General features: G+C 40.1%; 1 protein-coding gene across 1 annotated transcript in view; it reads left to right on the top strand.

The window, feature by feature from the left end:
- Window positions 1–15467: 15467 nt before the first annotated feature.
- Window positions 15468–16959, top strand: part of RASSF9 (Ras association domain family member 9) — a 30392-nt gene continuing 28900 nt past the window's right edge. The window contains exon 1 of the mRNA XM_069858409.1: window positions 15468–15862. Coding sequence (XP_069714510.1) covers window positions 15816–15862 — 47 coding nt within the window. The 5' untranslated portion in view covers window positions 15468–15815. The remainder of the gene's footprint in view (window positions 15863–16959) is intronic.

Here is a 16959-nt window from a genome sequence, read left to right as displayed (position 1 = left end):
AGGCAGAAACTTAAGTGTTAAAAGTCTTCTTGGCTTTCTTATCACGCTGAATGTTCTTACTATATTATCTTCAAGTCCCCTAGATAAAGCACAACCAAGCTTGGAGAATTACATTGTTTTCTCAGTAGAACTGAGCTTCTGCTTCTCAGATGCTCCTTTAATTATTTTTCCTGCCTCTTTTCTACATCTATAGCTTCTACTGTTCCATTAAGAACAGCATACTAGGAATTTTAACCCTTTCAACAGTTAATTCCCTAAATCACCTTTACTTCCCCAAGTCATTGTCATATCACATTTCAATGAGGACTTATCTTGCAAAGAAATGTGCTCCAGAAAAGCTTTTATAAAAAAAAAACAAAGAAACAAACAAACAAAAAACCTAACCCGAACACTCTGTCTCTATCTTTCTCTAATTCGTTCTTTTTAAAATATTCCTTAGCTAGAGAAAACATTTATAACTATTCATTAGTGTCAATCAGTTTGGGAAATTCAGTTTTATCTTCACGTGCCCTTAACGTGATTTTACACAGCTTGTTGAGGCCTACAGATCAGCTCTACTCACAACTGTGGCGCATCTGAAGATAATAAAATAACCAGGCAAATGGCAAATTCATGAAAGAGCAGGTACATGAAAGACTATTTACTTTGTCACTGCAACATAAAACTACCATCATAACATATAGGTAACACCAAAGACAAAAGCCGTAATCACCAAACATACAAAGAAAACTGTTCTGCTAATGATCCTGCCATAGAGGGTACTGGAGACTGTAATAAGGAACAGTCCGTGTTCCAGTTAGCAATCTTCTGCCTTGGGAATAGTAATAAATACAGTGAGAATGAATGGCAGGCAATTCAAGCTGTTCAATCTTGTCATTAAATATACCAATATTTGATATATTTTGTGGACTTTTTTATGGTTTTTAGCCAACCCTTTTGGCAGTTATAGAAGTATGGGAACAAGAAGAGGAATCATTCTGGAGGTGGTCAGCAAGATAAAATTTCATACAGCAAACTGATTTAAGATACTCATTCACAATCTCAAATTTGAATTCAGCTGTGGTTGCCAAACAACAGTTTGGCTATCAGCAGTTGAGGTTAATACGCTGAGCAGAAAACTGGTGACTCAAATGAATTTCTATAATGTAGGCTCAAGGGACAATAAACTCCAGCAAGGCAGCAGGACTGACAGGGACAGGTATTCAGAGCACATTTAAAGCACAAAGCATAGTCAGACACTGCAGCTGAATTTCGCAGTCATTATGAGTTCTCAGCTTTGCTTTCTCTGAGCTTAAAATATGTCTACGTTATTTATTCGGTTTGGTCAGGACAATGATGCTCAAAAAACTATGGTGTATCACCTGCTGAAACTCCTGGAAATCACAGAAGATATCAGAAAAAAAAATGACAGTAAAAAGGAGGTGGTATTTAACACAGAGGGTCATTCGTAAGTAAGTAAAGCATTAAGCATTCTCTACTTCAAACCCAATCTCCTTTAGTTGTTCTATGACTTGATTTTTTTAGATTTGTGAGGCATGCCCTTTAAGGAAACCTTGAGGAGTCTACTGAATAATATTCAAGAATTTAATGCTGTAGAAAAAATCCCAAACACATAAGCAAACACAATATTATCTGACTCAGAAATATTTCTTAAAATGCACCAAATTTATGCTATATTTTATAAGGACCTGCCAATCAGCAGAAACTTCGTGGACAGCTAACGGTCTGTTTATGTTTTAAAGTTCTGGAATCTGAAACTGTGAAAATGGCATCTACATATGAGGTATACAAGCATAGCAGAGGTTTTTTTTCTTGTTATTTTGACTCTTGAAACAGCAACAACATCTCAGTACACCAGGGGATGCTAATTCTCAAATCACAGATATTTTTTAAGTATTATCTCAACAGAATGACCTGCGATGTCATTTCTTCATTTGGATTCTTTTTTTCCATTAAAACACAGCTAATACTTTTCAAGGACTTTGAGATTCCCTAACCCTTCTCCTGACAAAATAGATTCTGTATTTCCATTACCATAAAGCAAATACAGCATGCCTGCCCCTACACACCTACAGTTAAAATGTAAACCTTTTGGTCGTATATCTATGTAACAGTTTGGAAACTGTTTAGGAAAAGTAATTTTGGATAAAAAAGGCCATAAGGAAACAATCTTCCCTCCTACTTCTAATTTCCATTTCCCTTTTTTTGGTTTTTACTGGAATCCTCCTATCTAAGAAAGCAAACAGTGCAATTAGAAATGTCACCACAGTGTGTCATGGGAGTTATGTTTGAGCATCTCCTGCTTACTTTCACCTTTCAACAATGCATTCCCCGACCAGACTGCATCTTTCTCATTTCTCTGATTACATATTTACCCCAAATACCTAAGTTAATTAATTTTTCGTTTATGTCTGGTGAGCTATGAATATTTTAATTTAAGTTTCAGGTTATAATATATAAAATGGGCATGGGTGAAGAGCCTGATACAACTTTGTTGATGATTGCATATTCATATAATCCACTGTTCATCAGGGTGATCATGCTTTGAAATTCTGTGTTAAACTGATGAAATAGTTATGAGATGCAAAATTATTGCCTTAGTAGTATTACTGTTGGACTGTTCAGATAGCAATGCTTGTGTGCAATTCCTGAAAGAGCAAAATGAAGTTCATCTGAATTCAGAGGTGACTTTTTTTCTCACTATATTCATGTTTTGTCTGCAATTATTCTTCAGTTTTTCCTGCAACATGGTAACTAAAGACATGCAGTATACATTGCTATGTTACAGTGGTTTAATTATGTCACATAAGTAGGAATCAGACTCCACACTGGGAGACTCTTGAAATCATTCTATTTTGTCTTTTCTGCCACATTCACAAATTTCGTAAAAAAATGTGCTGTTTCCTTGCACTCAGGAGGCAATTTCACTTTAACTAGTTATTTAGAAATCACACAGGCATGAAAAGATTTTGAATTAAGAAATACTGAGGAATATTTCTTATGTGCACAGCAGAGAGGCAACATGTTATTATTAATGTAAATCAGTAAGATCATGCTGAGACCTTCATCTCGGCCAGATACGGATTCTGTGCCAGGAGACCGTAGAGGTTTTCTAACCACCAATAATCTTTTTTTTTTTTTTTTTTTTTTTAATAAAAGGGAGCCTCAAGATTCATGGATAGTCTTCCACAGTTCTAATGCAACATAAGAAAAGGCTAAAAATCACTGTCTCATTTCATAGAAGTGTTTCCTTTATTCAATTATTTTTTCTTATCTTCTTCAGAAATTTTCATTAAGCAAGCCAGAAACACTAGTTTTAAATTTATTCTTCATATGTAAAGAGCTTGGTTTGACCATTTATGAGTAGACCATTAAAAAATATCATTGTTAAATCTGATTGGTTTTGATTTAGGAGTAATCCTCAGAAGCAACATATGAATTCAAAGAGCTGTGGTTTCAGTACTCTGCCAACATGTACATTCCGAGTATCCACCCTTTCTGCAACTTCCAGCCTTTTTACCTATGAGGGATGGAAAGCATCTGTGTAATTTGCACATCTGTGAACTGAAATTTGCATGCATAGCATTTAAGAAATTCCTTGGAGATTGAAAAGCAGACATCCCAATAAAGACAGACAAAGTGGTAATAAGAATACATGTTACAACAGCAAACACAGGCAACCAATCATTTATAACATAAGCAAAAATATAACTGAAAGCAGCCCTTCTGAAAAATCAAATAAGGCTTTGCATCTGAAGAATATTTTACATTTGCATAGCACCTTTCAATTTCAGTGCTTTACAAACATTAATTAACTATAGCCATGTCTAAACTGGAATCCAGGTCATAAATAAACACTGCTCTGGGAAAAAAAAATGTTTGTAATTTGTGGCAACCTATACCAGCCTTGTTTTCACTGGTAATGCAGAAGAGCTGCAATCTTTGCCTTGATCCCTTATCAAAACTATCCCTTATCAAAGCCATTCAGAGCAGTGCATCCTCCTGGACAGGTATCATGAGAATAATTACACATCTTCAATCACCATGCATATCATATTGGCATCAAGCCTTGATTTACTCACTCCTCTTTCTCTCCCCCCCTCTTCCTCCCAACAGAAATATGTTAGACTGGCAAGAGAGCAGTTGTGCTGTTATAACTGCAGGTACACTAGAGAATTCAGCAAGCACAGAGCGCTCACACCCCAGATTAACACAGTGATGTCAGACATGCCGTGTGCTGTAGACATGATCTCAGCTTCAAACCACCCTCCTTGGTACATTGATTTGTGCTATTGGAGCCATGTTTAATTGTAACCCAGAGGGAACTGTTTTCTAATCACTCCATGATGTAGCTCCAATCCTGCAAACACCTCCATACATGCCTGCTTTTAAGAAGATGAGTAGTGTGACTCAAATGCTAAAACTTAAGCTTGTCTGTATCTGTAAATTTCATGTACCCACACTGAGGAACAAGAATTGTTGGTTTAAACAGTGAAGCCTGGATTGCAACTCATTATTTTAGTGAGATATCTATGGAATATTTTGGACATAACTGAAAATATGTTAACAGTCAAAGTTTATGAGTAGGTTTGAAGAACACTTACCTGGTGGTGCCCTGGAATATTTCACATTGTCAATTTAGGTAACACTGAAACTTTTGAAAATCAGGAATAAATATTTAGAGCAAAGAGAAAAGTTAATTTTCTTCCTTCTTTATTCCTGTTGTCTCCAGTCTCTCCTGGATGAACAAGTACTCCAGCTGTATTCATTGGTAACTGGTGACAGCTTGATAATCGGTGCTGATTCCAACAACTGAAGGATAGCTTTGCATACATTTAGCTGCAATGGTCTCAGTCCATAAGGTCATATCTTTATAAGCAAAGTAGAGCATTGGAAGTAAACCTCTCTGCCCCTTTTTCAGCGTACACCAAAGAGAAAAGGTTTGTTTACACAGGTGAGATCCCTCTGTTGTGTGAACAGCTAGCTGAGGTCTTAATGCAGAAAGGATAATGTTAAATAGCATCCATATAGAGCTACAGGGTGTTAGAAAGTGTGAAGGAGTTCAACAATTTGCCAAGTGTGGCATGTTATCTATGGCAGGCTTATGCAGGTACAGCAATTATAGGTAGCTCCTACTCCATACAGTCCAAAGCCACAGAAGGATGTGCATCACAGACCAAAGCCTCAATTAAAGTGGCAGACACGTTTGATTAACCCACATTGTGGGTTTTCTGATGTTCAACTCTTGTTGACCTTAGTAGAGAACACAGGACAATCTGACCAATTTTACTACTTTCTAAGTTTTCTCAGAAACATGAATATTGAAGGTAAGGAGTTGACTATTATTTACATATTTATTCATAACAGATAGTTCAGATATAATTCTTACTTCATCAGATAGCCTATGCTGGATGATCATGTGTACTTTGTGGAACAGGGCTTGCAGTGGTGTTTTATAATGCTCATAGTGCGCAGACACCAGCACCATCGTAACATAGCCTTCAGCCCTCATACCAGGGGCATATTCAATACATGTTTCTAACAGTAATTTTCACCATGGAGGACAGAATAGGATACTTCTCTGCTGTGCGTAACAACCATTCCAGCTGTGCCTCCCTGGCCACACTGCTGATGGGTGTCATTCATATTTGCAGTGCTGTACCTGTGCTGGTGCTTAAATACTCAGCAGTAGCAGTTTCTTGCCAGATCATACCCTTTGTGGATACGTAGCTGATTGTATACCAGTCCTGGTCATAGATTTATGTACCTAAACAACTAGATTTCTTTTTGAACAATGCCTTCAAGGCAGCACACAGGCCTGCACTGTCAGTCATAGTCACAGTCAAAGACTGACTGCCTTCCTCCTAATGCTGCATCTTCTAGCACAAGGGAGCTAGACATAAATAGTAAAGTGTCCATACATATTAAAATCAGAAGGAAATAATTAAACTACTTTGTGGATTTTGAGTGAGGCAATGCTAAGGCAAAACCTCTGTACCTTTTTATTAGATAACTGTATTTCCTTCACACTGCTTCAGGAAGTAGGATACCAGCAGGGTGCTGTCATTTTATCCCCTAGAGTTTGGGTACCTGGGCCTTGGGCAATTTTCTTGCTGTAATAATAATTAATCGATTACCTTGGAAAAATATATATACATGACCAAGAAGCACAAAAGAGTTTCATTGGGTCAATCATTTACAATAAGACAACTCTCCTCCATCGTGATGAATATACCCTGGTTCAATACATGATAATATCTTCAGGAGAAGACGTATGTCTTGACATGCCTGTCTCTGCTATGTAAACTGTCTCATCCTGCTGCTTCTTTTTGGTCTGTCAGATGCAAGCATGCACATGGCTTTCTGCCCTTTAAAAATCTTCCTGATATTAGCTGGTCTAGAATGCCATCTCTGGCATCTCTGTCAGAAACATTCAGGCATATAAAACCCTCCTAAACTTTTCATTAGAGACCTAAATTCCATATTGGAACTAATGCTGTATCTATGAAAGAGCAAATGTGTCTTAGATTTCTGAAGGATTCAGGTAGTTTTGATTGTATTATTTTACTTAAAATAGACAAAGCTGCTAGAAAATACAGTATGAAATATTCTGCCACATCTGGAGAGTAAGCTCAATACAGGTTTGTTTGTTTGTTTGTTTTTTCCATTTCTGTGTCTTAAATTTGTCCTATTTGAATTGCTTTATTCTGAACTCAACACCAGGTTTATTCTTAAGTTAATGTTCTGTGCAATAAATTTGCTTTCCAGGTAGGATGAAAGTAAAAAATTCTTTTGGATATGAATTGCTGATCAGTCTCAAGAGTTTGGGGTGGGTTTTTTTGTTCTCTTTAAGGAGACAAAATAGTTGTGATTCACTGTCCTAGAGATCAGTCTTTCCTAACACATTTGCAGTTGTTCATTTGTGTAAGAAGACCTTGATCAGACAAAATTCCCACTGTTTTCAATGCAAAACTTCAAAAATACACATAGAAATGTGAATTTAATTCTCTCCATGTATTATATCATATGCATATTCCTACCCTGCTGATTTTTTTTTTAATAAGAAATGGAGTGAGAGAATGATTTAGTAGCTGCTTCAGTGTAGAATATTCATATGTTCTGCATTAGAAGATTCCTTATTCATCATGATGCCCTCACTTCCTTCAAAAGCAATTCATGAAGTGGCAGTGTGCCAGTATAAGATTATGAAACAGCAGCTTTCTACCACTGTGGTATTGTCTGTGATATTTTCCACGTTCCCCTAGATGAGAGGAGATAGGGTTGAGGGGGTGTAGAGGTTGTAAATATTTTTTTCTGTTCTTCACGAAAACAGACTGTGGGGATGGAGTTCTTCTGCCTTTTAGGTAGGGTCTGAGTATTTTCCAGTCATGGCTGGAATCTAGCAAGGATGAAGGGGTTGTATTGTAATGTGTGTCTGGCCCACATGTGAGCTGACATCTGGAGTAGATGTCTCTCTCTGTGCAGAAAGACAAGAACAGACATGCTGGAAGTGTACATCAGGAAAACAATATCAAGTATTTTGGTGTAAAGTTGAAAAGTGATAGGCTTAGTGGGTGCAGGTACTGACAGGATTTCAGGGACTGGCATTAAAGAAGAACATGAGAACTCCCTCTGTAATGACTGGAGTAGTGCACACCTCCAAGGTGCAATTGTTTCAGACATTTATCTCTAAAAGATGTTCTCATTCAACACCCAAGAGCACACTCGGAGACTTGTTTCTTTCTGAAAATCATTTTCAGCTGCAAAGGTCAGTTCTTCTAAATGCAGTAAAATCTACTTAAATTACCAAAAAAATGAAATATTAAATAATGAATAATCTCAGAAAACCATGAAATATGAAAGTAATGGGACATTAACATTACAGGCCAAAAGGCATATAATTAAAGTTCCCTTTATTAATCATATAATGAAGTGCAAAGCATATCATCATTAATGGAGGTTTAAAGTCAAATGAACTGTTCTGAGAATATTTCTACAGATTCTGCCTGTATTCCTTTGATTTCTGTGTGTTCAGAAGTCTTCAAATAATTGAAAATAGTGCTGTCAATTACTTACCTACAAGTTCTGTGCTCATCTTTTTTTTTTTTTATTTAGTGCTGCAAGGGCCATTATTGCTTATCCTTGCATGTAGGCAGCATAAAAATTAGCAGCATTTTTCAGCTAATGGGAGTAGGTTATAGTACATTATGCAAATTTGGCATGTCCTTTGAAAGAAAAAAAAACAGAAAAGTTTTCATGAAAGATATTTCATAGACTCATAGAATGGTTTGGGTCAGAAGGGAAGCTGAAGATCATCTAAATCCAACCTCCCTGCCATAAGCAGGAATACTTTCCACTAGATCAGGCGCTCAAAGTCTCATCCAACCTGGTCTTGAACACCTCCATGGATTGAGCATTCATGACCTCTCTGGGCAACCTTTTCCAGAGCCTCACCATCCTCACAGAAAAAAATTAAATCTTCCTATTATCTAATCTAAACCTACCCTTTTTCAGCTGAAAGCTGCTACCCTTGGTTCTATTAACTGCACTCCCTAATAATGAGTTTCTCTCCATCTTCCCTGGTAGGCCCCTTTTAAGTACTAGAAGGCTGCTAGAAGGTCTCCCCACAGCCTTCTCTTTTCTCGGCTGAAGAACTGCAGCTTTCCCAGCCTGTCCTCATACAGGAGGTGCTCCAGACCTCTAATCATCTTCATGGCCCTCCTCTGGACTCACTCTAACAGATCCATGTCCTTCCTGTGTTGAGGACTCCAGAACTGAACGCAGTACTTCAGGTAAGGTCTGACAAAAGCTGAGTAGAGGGGAAGAATCACCTCCTTCAACATTCTTGTCACACTTCTTTTGATGCAGGCCAGGATACGGTTGGCTTCCTGGGCTGCAGGTGCACACTCCTGGCTCATATTGAGCTTCTCATCCACCAGCACCCCCAAATCCTTCTCTTCAGGGCTAATCTCAATCCATTCTTTGCCCAGCCTGTGTTTGTGCTTGAGATTGCCCTGACCCCAGTGCAGGACCTTCCACTTGGCCTTGTTAAGCTTTATGAGACTCACACAGGCCCTCTTCTCCAGCCTGTCCTGGTCCTGCTGGATGGCAACCCTTCCCTCCAGCATGTCAACTATGTCACATAGCTTGTTGTATCTGTATTTGTACCAAGGAAGCATTTTTGTCATTTTTTTAAATATAGGAAATTATTTTCTTTGTGCCTCTTCTCCTCAAGAGGGAATGGCCTCAAGCTCCTCCAGGGGAGGTTTAGGCTGGACATTAGGAAAAGATTTTTCACAGAAAAGGTCATTGGGCACTGGAACAGGCTGCCCAGGGAGGTCATTGAGTCACTTTCCCTGGAGGTGTTTAAGGCATGGGTGGATGAGGTGCTAAGGGGCATGGTTTAGTGTTTGATAGGAATGGTTGGACTCGATAATCCGGTGGGTCTCTTCCAACCTGGTTATTCTATGATTCTATGATTCAATTTCTAAACCCTTCCACCAACAGCAGGTTTCTTTGGTGTGTTTCCAGTGTGCCTGTCAGGAGGGATACACTTTGAGCTAGGGCTCTTAATGTTGTGCTCAGATCAGTTGTAGATTTTTGTGACAAATCCTCTACACCAATCATTGGTGACCCAGGTATGGCAACTTGGGACACAGTAATTCATCTTAACTGCTTTCTTTAACTTAGATGCTGTGGTAGTCAGAGCTGCTACTAAGTCAGGCACTCACACCAAAGGATATAATAACAAAATACTGTTGCAGCATGATGCAAAAACTCTATGAAAAGTAATTATGTGATGTGTTTCATAAGAGGATTAAAAGCGAAATGATGTACAGTATTACATAGATCATTTAGCTCTGCTGTTTCCATGATTACTGTGCAAATCTGTAGGAGCTAAGAATGTAGTTCATATCTCTTAACACATTTTCATCAGAATCACAGAGGAAAAAAAAAGGGATCTGCTAAGGAGTTAAAGAAAAGACAAAAAGAGAAGAAAAATTGTCACATTACATCCGATCATTAACAGACGAGCTGCTTTACTAGATCACACCAAATACCTTGCTGGCATTATGGCCTGCCTTGTGTAATAGGCGCTAGCACATGTTAAAGGAAATGTATAAAACCAAGGCAAAAAGCCATTTTACTCCTAGCATCAGGTAATCAAGGATTTTCAGAGCTGAAAGCTTATATTTCATGGTCTCTGCAATAGACAGAATAGTGTTCTTTCATAAACCGCAGTGCTCACTGAGCCTCTTTATTGCAGACTGCTCATGTACTTAACTGACCAACGTTTATATGCTAGAGAAAGAATGAGAATTCATAAAGGAGGACAGTGTCGGAGAAAATGGCATGTTGAGTGACAGGATATTGTCTCAGTATCTAATGAAAGCAAGGGCAGAAAAAGATTTGGGGATGGATTAAGAATGTGCTGAGTGGGACAGTCATATGCAAAGAACATGACTCCACATCTGGGGAGTTACTCCCTGCCTTAAGATATGTGCTTCGGAGTACTTGGATTCTGTGGTACTGAATTAAAAGCTGCTTACGGGGGAACAAGCTGCCCATTTTGTTTACTGCTGTATTAAAGCACAGGAAAATCCTTGCATGGAAGTCTTCTACAATGGTCACTGCAGCTGGAGTGATGCTTCATCTGGACCTAATTTGGAAGTCAAAAGTAACCTGTGAACCTGTGAGGTTTGCTGTACTTGCAGCTATGTCAGTAGTTAGTGAGCTGTAGGGGAAGGAAGGGAGAAGAAAAAGAGATTTGGGAAGCAGCTGGACTGAGGTGTTAAGGACCTAGGAACTCAGGGATTTCTGTGACCTCTATCAGCCACATACTCCATGGTTTTGCCTAGTCTCTTTTTTTAACTCAATCACACTTTTGTTCTCCCTGACATTTGCAGTCATAAGGCAGTTCTGTCATTTATTTACATTTATTTCTTTCAGCAAACCCTTGTACTTGCACTGTTAGAAATGACTGTTTCTTATTTATTTTCTCCATTACATAGATTATTATAGACCTCTTTTGTAATAATGAGATATGTTCTTTTCTTCAGATTCAGTGTCTCATCTCTCCACTTAATTTCTCCTGATATATTAATTAATCTGTTCTATACATGAAAAGTTTTCTGCTGCCATCCCCCCTATCCCTTTTCAGATAGGATACCTGTTGTATTTGAAGTCTAGACTTCAAATGAAAGTTTACAGTGGCATAATGATCTTCTCCACTTCTTCCTGTTTTCCTTTCTTATTAATTGTTAACTCTCCTTTTTTGGTTGGTTGGGTTTCTTTTTACCGGTATAGAACATTGACCTAAGGTTTTGAGTGAACTGCCCCAAAGAAATTATTTTTCTGAGATGTGACAGCTAATTTAAAGGTTTGTTTAGATTTTCTTCTCAGTATATTACTCTGCACTGATCAACATGACCTTCACCTGCTAGTTTATAATCAGCTACCAGTCTTCGAGTCCCTTTTGCAAATCTTGAGTAAGTAATTTGAGTAGCACAAATCCACAATCTCTGTGAAGGCAAATTACCCAGTTTCCTGCTTTTTAACCAGTTATAATCCCAGCGCTGACTCTATTGGACCATTTACTCTGGTGTCTTTTATTCATATACCTGGCTGCACTCAAAGCAGACATAAATATTTATGATAGTTTAAGCAGATAGAGCCAAGGTACAAGGAGCAGCCTGTGCACAGTAATCTAGAGAAAAGAATAGGCAATTTATCTTGCTCCTAAACTGGCTTTTGCTGCCTTCATTGAGCTGGTCACTGCTGCAGCCAGAATGAAATTACACAATGTGGCTGAGCCAATCCAGCTGCTCTAGTCTGCTCAGACAGGATGTCTTCCTCCCACATCTCTGCCCACACTCTTGGCCACATGGTCCTGTTTCTCTCCTCACATGCCAGTCCTGCCAATTGTCTGGCACCTCAGTCCAACAAAATGCTGTTTATTTGCTTTTCCATGTCAAGTTAGGTTTCCATCCATTTCAAAAGTTGAATGGGTGAGCACAAAGCCTGTTGACAACCAGACCTGGCACAAGGGAAGGGTCAAGAGTCTGTAGTTGGTGGGAAAGGAATGAAACCTTGCCACTGTTAAGGACAGCAAGCCATTAGATCAGGTTAAATAATTTCATGTAAACCCACTCAGGATAGATTTCATTGAGTTGCCAAGCTGCCCCACCACATAACCAAAGGAGAAATTCTAGCTCTCACCACCCTGTTTCCAAGTTCTGCTTTCACTTTGCTTTCTTTCATTCTCTTAGTCCTACTTGTAGTTCAACTCCTTTCCTTCACCAGTACCAGTTTTGGAAATCACACTGTCTGACTGATCTTGTCTGATCCCAAGGTTAGCCAACTCACCTCACCAACTGGCCCCAAACAGAAGGAACGAACTTTTGTTGCTGGGTTGGAATTCGAGTGAGTTGCGTCAGTTTAGCAGATGATGAGATTAAACCCCAGAGATTCTGTAAAATTGGCACTGGAACCAAGAGGTGGGTAAGAGAGGGAACAAAGGTGAGGAGAGAGCAGTAGCACAGCTGCTCCTTGTTGCATGTAAGAAGTTCATTTGAAACGTTACCCATAGACTGATACAGTTAAAGCCGAGTTTTAAAGCTGTGCTAAAGTAGGGTTTTAAAGCATTGCCATGCTGTAGTACTTTTTTCCAGGTGTATACAACGCTGAGTGTGAGCTGCTTTGGAAGATAGCAAATGAAATATTTTAGTTCATTAACTTGAAGCTTTCTGATCAAGCACCCAAGATTTGCATCCAGATTTATTGTTCAGTGAGCTTACCCAGGTGGCAAGTGATACTCTGTTGTTTATAAATCCTGTTCCTTCTCCTTTAAATAGAAGAATGAATTGTTGACATGTCTTTCTGATGATCTCAAGTTCAGTAGATATGTATTTATGGAGTGTTTTCAAAAAAACCAAGTCCTACAAACTGAAGTATCTGTCGTTCATTCATTACTTCTCCTAGGGGGAAGATATGTAGGAGAACAATTTGGCTGAGCTTAACAGCTCACGGGCAAAAAGAGATATTACCAGCTATTCACCTTTTAGACTTTTCCATGAAGAAAGTATGATTAGAAGGTGATCACACTCAAGACTTGAGCTGTGGTTGCTTTTTATCTCCACGTGGCATGCTGGGAAGCACTAGGGCCCTGGTTTTGGAATGTTGGCCCAATATTCCTGGAAGATTAGAGCTGGAGTTTAAAGAAAATTAAGAACATGTACATACAGATACAGACAGTTTGAGGCACTTTGGAAGTTTAAGGGTGAGCTAACTGAACTGTTTTGTCAACATTGCCTACAAAATTAACCTGTCCCTCCGAAATGCTTTGCTACTATTTCTGCTGTTTTCGGAGACTGGTTTTTGTGCTGAGGAATAGAAATTCATGTCTTTCTGCTGCTAAGAGCTAAATCTCTGGTTGTTTTATGTTTTTCTCTATGTATTTCTACAAAGTCAATAAGTCTTTTTGCCTGCTAAGATACTTTTGTGCTCTACAGATAAATTGAATACCAAGTGAAACAACATGTATTCACCTCTTTATGATAGAGTAAATGCCCTTTGGTCTTCTTTTTTCAGTAAAAAGCAATGTTCCTTGTTCTTAGGATTCACTCCTTTATTACTTTGTAAGGCTTTATCACACACCCACTTACTTTCTTCCTGGTTTTAGTTGGCCTAATTGTGAAAGTGCATGGAGTGAAAGCCTCCTCTTCTCTCTGAGCTGTGGGGAAAATGTCTGCTTATTATGCTGGACTCTTTCCTAAAATTCTTTGCATAGCAACATGAATATAAGAAATATTTTGATTTACTTGCATGGAGGGACCCAGTTCCCACATTAAATATCTTTGGCTGAGAATTATTCTGCATTTGCTAGTAGAAGAGGAACAATTTACATGGTATTTTGATATTTGAATAAAATTGTGAGATGACTATGCAGAAGTAATAAAACTAGCTACAAATATTTTCAAGCTCCCATTTATTTTCATAATGAAAAGTGAATATTCTGTAGATAAAGCTATTTCATTTTACTTCTGACAATAAAAAAGTTATTTGAATATTACTTATTCTCTAGGAAATTCTACAGTGATTTGAATTTTATGCCAAATACGCCTTGAACATCTCTTAGGGACCAAATTTTTCTCATCCCTTTAGATGTGCAGAAATCCCTTCATCGTAGCCTATATAACCTCATTCAAAGCAATACGAAAGACTTCTATATACTTAATGTGTTTGGGAATATGTTCATAATGCCAAAATCAGACTACTTAAAATCTCCCCTGGCAGCAGGATAAGAAATCTGAAAATTGTTTCATTTCAGCCTCCCTATTTTAGTGTTATTTTTATGATTACTCAAACAAGCCTTTTAAGAGGCTCTGGTCCCTCTCTTTGTAGTTACAGCTCAGAGAATTCAGAGGTGTGGGAATGAACTGAAAATATGTGGGGTATGCCCAGAGCTGCCAGTAATAGGTAACCCATGGAACGGGCCTTTGCTTTGTTTTCTTTGGGCTGCTGTGTCTTTCCTGACTAAAGGAGGAAAGGGGAATTTTAGAAAAAAAACCAGCCTTTTTTTTAGATATGCCCTTAATCTGGTCAACTCCTATTTGATAGTCTTCCCAGGTTAACAAAACAATTCCCTCTTGTGCTGCACATTTGGGCAGCCACATAAAGAAATCGCCCTGTAATACATGATAAATAATAATAATAAAAAAGCTATTTGCATCTAACATGGACTTGCTAAGATAACCACAAAAAGCAGAGGTCCAGGGCTGGGCTGGGGACCTCACCTGCCCACTGGCCCCAAGACCTTCAACCATCACCATCAGCCTTGGGGTATAACAAGTCCACTTTTGTTTGCTGTGCTCCGAACTCGAGGCAGGAAGGTTGAGGGGAGTAAAGTAGGGTTTTTTTTCCTGAAGCTTTAAAAAGTTTTCCCTTCTGAAGCATTATACTGAATCTCTCATTCCCAGGAGGTTTCAGCAAACAGGAACTGTAGGGTGCGTTCATTTCCCTTTTGGCGTAGCCAGCTTAAAATAATAACAAAAATGGTCCTGCCACGTTGCAGTATGAACTGAACCTTTCGTTTTGTTGCCTCACTTGTTCTCTGCTAGGCCACGCTTAAGAGGTTTTTGGAGGTGCTTTTGGTCTGGGAAGGCTTTCACGCAAACAGCTAGTTACCTTAAAAATCCAGAGGGCGAAGGGGCCACAGTGGTCTAACTTTCCCCTTCATCTCCCTCTCACTTGTCCCATACTTTGTACAGAGGTACTGAAAAGGCAGGTTATTGTGTATCGAAAACTGGTGTGGCAACTGTTGCTTGCCCTTCATTAACGCTGGCGTTTAGCTGAACGACTTGACCTGGAGTGGCTGGAGCCTCCCGGGGGAAGTTCTCAATCCATTTGTTGAGTGTTTTTACAGAGTTCCCCACCGGGGCAAAAACCCCTTCTTTCCCACTTGCTGGCTGGTGCCCTGAGGGTGGCGAGGCTGAAGGTTAGCAAGTTTTGTGCATAACTTCACATCACAAGAGCAAGTGCGTGTTTCCCCCTCCCTCCCTCCTTTCTTTTTCCTGCTCCTAAACGCCTCCTTCAAGTTTGCAGCTGGGCAGGACTCCAAAGGTGCAGCAGCAGGAGCAGCAACAAGCCGGAGTTCAAAGTTAGCAGTAAATTGCACAACTTTCCAGCTCATCGCTATGCTCAGTGACTATTAACAAACTGCAAGGCGCTCAGGGAAAAAAAAAAAAAATAGGGGAGAAGGTAACACCCTCGAATTGTTTGGGGATCGCTGATGTTATGCTTCTGCCCCTGGGATCATGGCTCCTTTTGGACGGAATTTGTTAAAAACCCGGCATAAAAACAGGTAAAGCGCGTGGGTCCGTGGAGGAAAAGGGAGGGCGGTATGGGATGGATTTCTTTTATACTTTTGTTGTTGTTCTGGGGGAAGGATGTGTAGCTGCAGCCCCGGGAGCTGGAGCTTCGGGGCTCACCTGCGAGTGCGAGCGGGTCGGCGGGTGCGCAGGGACGGGGCGCTTCTCCGCCCACCCCGTCCCCCTCCTCGACCTGTCTCTCCCCTCTTCCTCCGGCTCTCTGGACTCCTAGGCGGTATTTTCAGTGAGGGGAAGGTAGGTCATCCTGATTTTGAACATTTCTCGTCTCAGCCAAGGCGAACATTGGAAGCCTCCCCCCCCCCCCCCCCCCCCCGCCGCCCCATCCCGTGTTAGCAAGGTGAGACTCGGCCGGGGCTGGGAGGAGAGGCTGGCGGGTCCTGCGTGCGGGGGCAATGCAGGCAGAAAGGGCGACCCGGAGCCCCTCACCCACGCCGGGAAAACGCTTCCCCGAGTTTCTCGGGAAGGGCTGGGGCGATCAGAGCCGCTCCAGGCCGGGCTCTCGCCCTCCGCCACCCGCGCTCCCTCTGAGCCGCAGCCTGCAACCCCTTCCCTCAACTCGTCCCCTGGCTCTAAGTCTGGAAGCAGCAGAGCATCGTTCTTTTTGTTTGTTGAGCCTTAAGCCTGAGGTGGACTCGAGTGCCTGCCTTATTCTTGCCTAGAAAAATACTCAGGGTGACAGCTGCCGTCCTTGGACTGCGAAGTTTCTTTATGGGGACTTTGCCCCACGCGTAGTGCGTGCTTCCACATGCCATGCACACCGACTGCAAAAAAGGAGGAAAAGAGTTATGTAATAAGTTTAAATGCTAGGATGGCATTCGATTACTTTTTTTTTTTTTTTTTTAAGAGCAAACATGCTTTGCATGGAGTAAATTTGCTTGGACCCTATGGAATTTACAGTGGCCGAACGCCTCTAGTTAAGATTGAACAAATCATTGAACTTCTGGCTCGGCGAGAAGCTCAAAAATCACTTGTAATCTCTTCCCCACTTTGACTGGTGCTCTCCATTGAAATTCAGGGAAAAAAGAGAGAATATAATTGAACTAAATAGTCATGAAAAATGTTCTGAATT

Source organism: Phaenicophaeus curvirostris, chromosome 1 (assembly GCF_032191515.1).
Source record: "Phaenicophaeus curvirostris isolate KB17595 chromosome 1, BPBGC_Pcur_1.0, whole genome shotgun sequence".
NCBI classification, from domain to species: Eukaryota; Metazoa; Chordata; class Aves; order Cuculiformes; family Cuculidae; genus Phaenicophaeus; species Phaenicophaeus curvirostris.
This window is presented reverse-complemented; position numbering and strand designations above follow the sequence as displayed.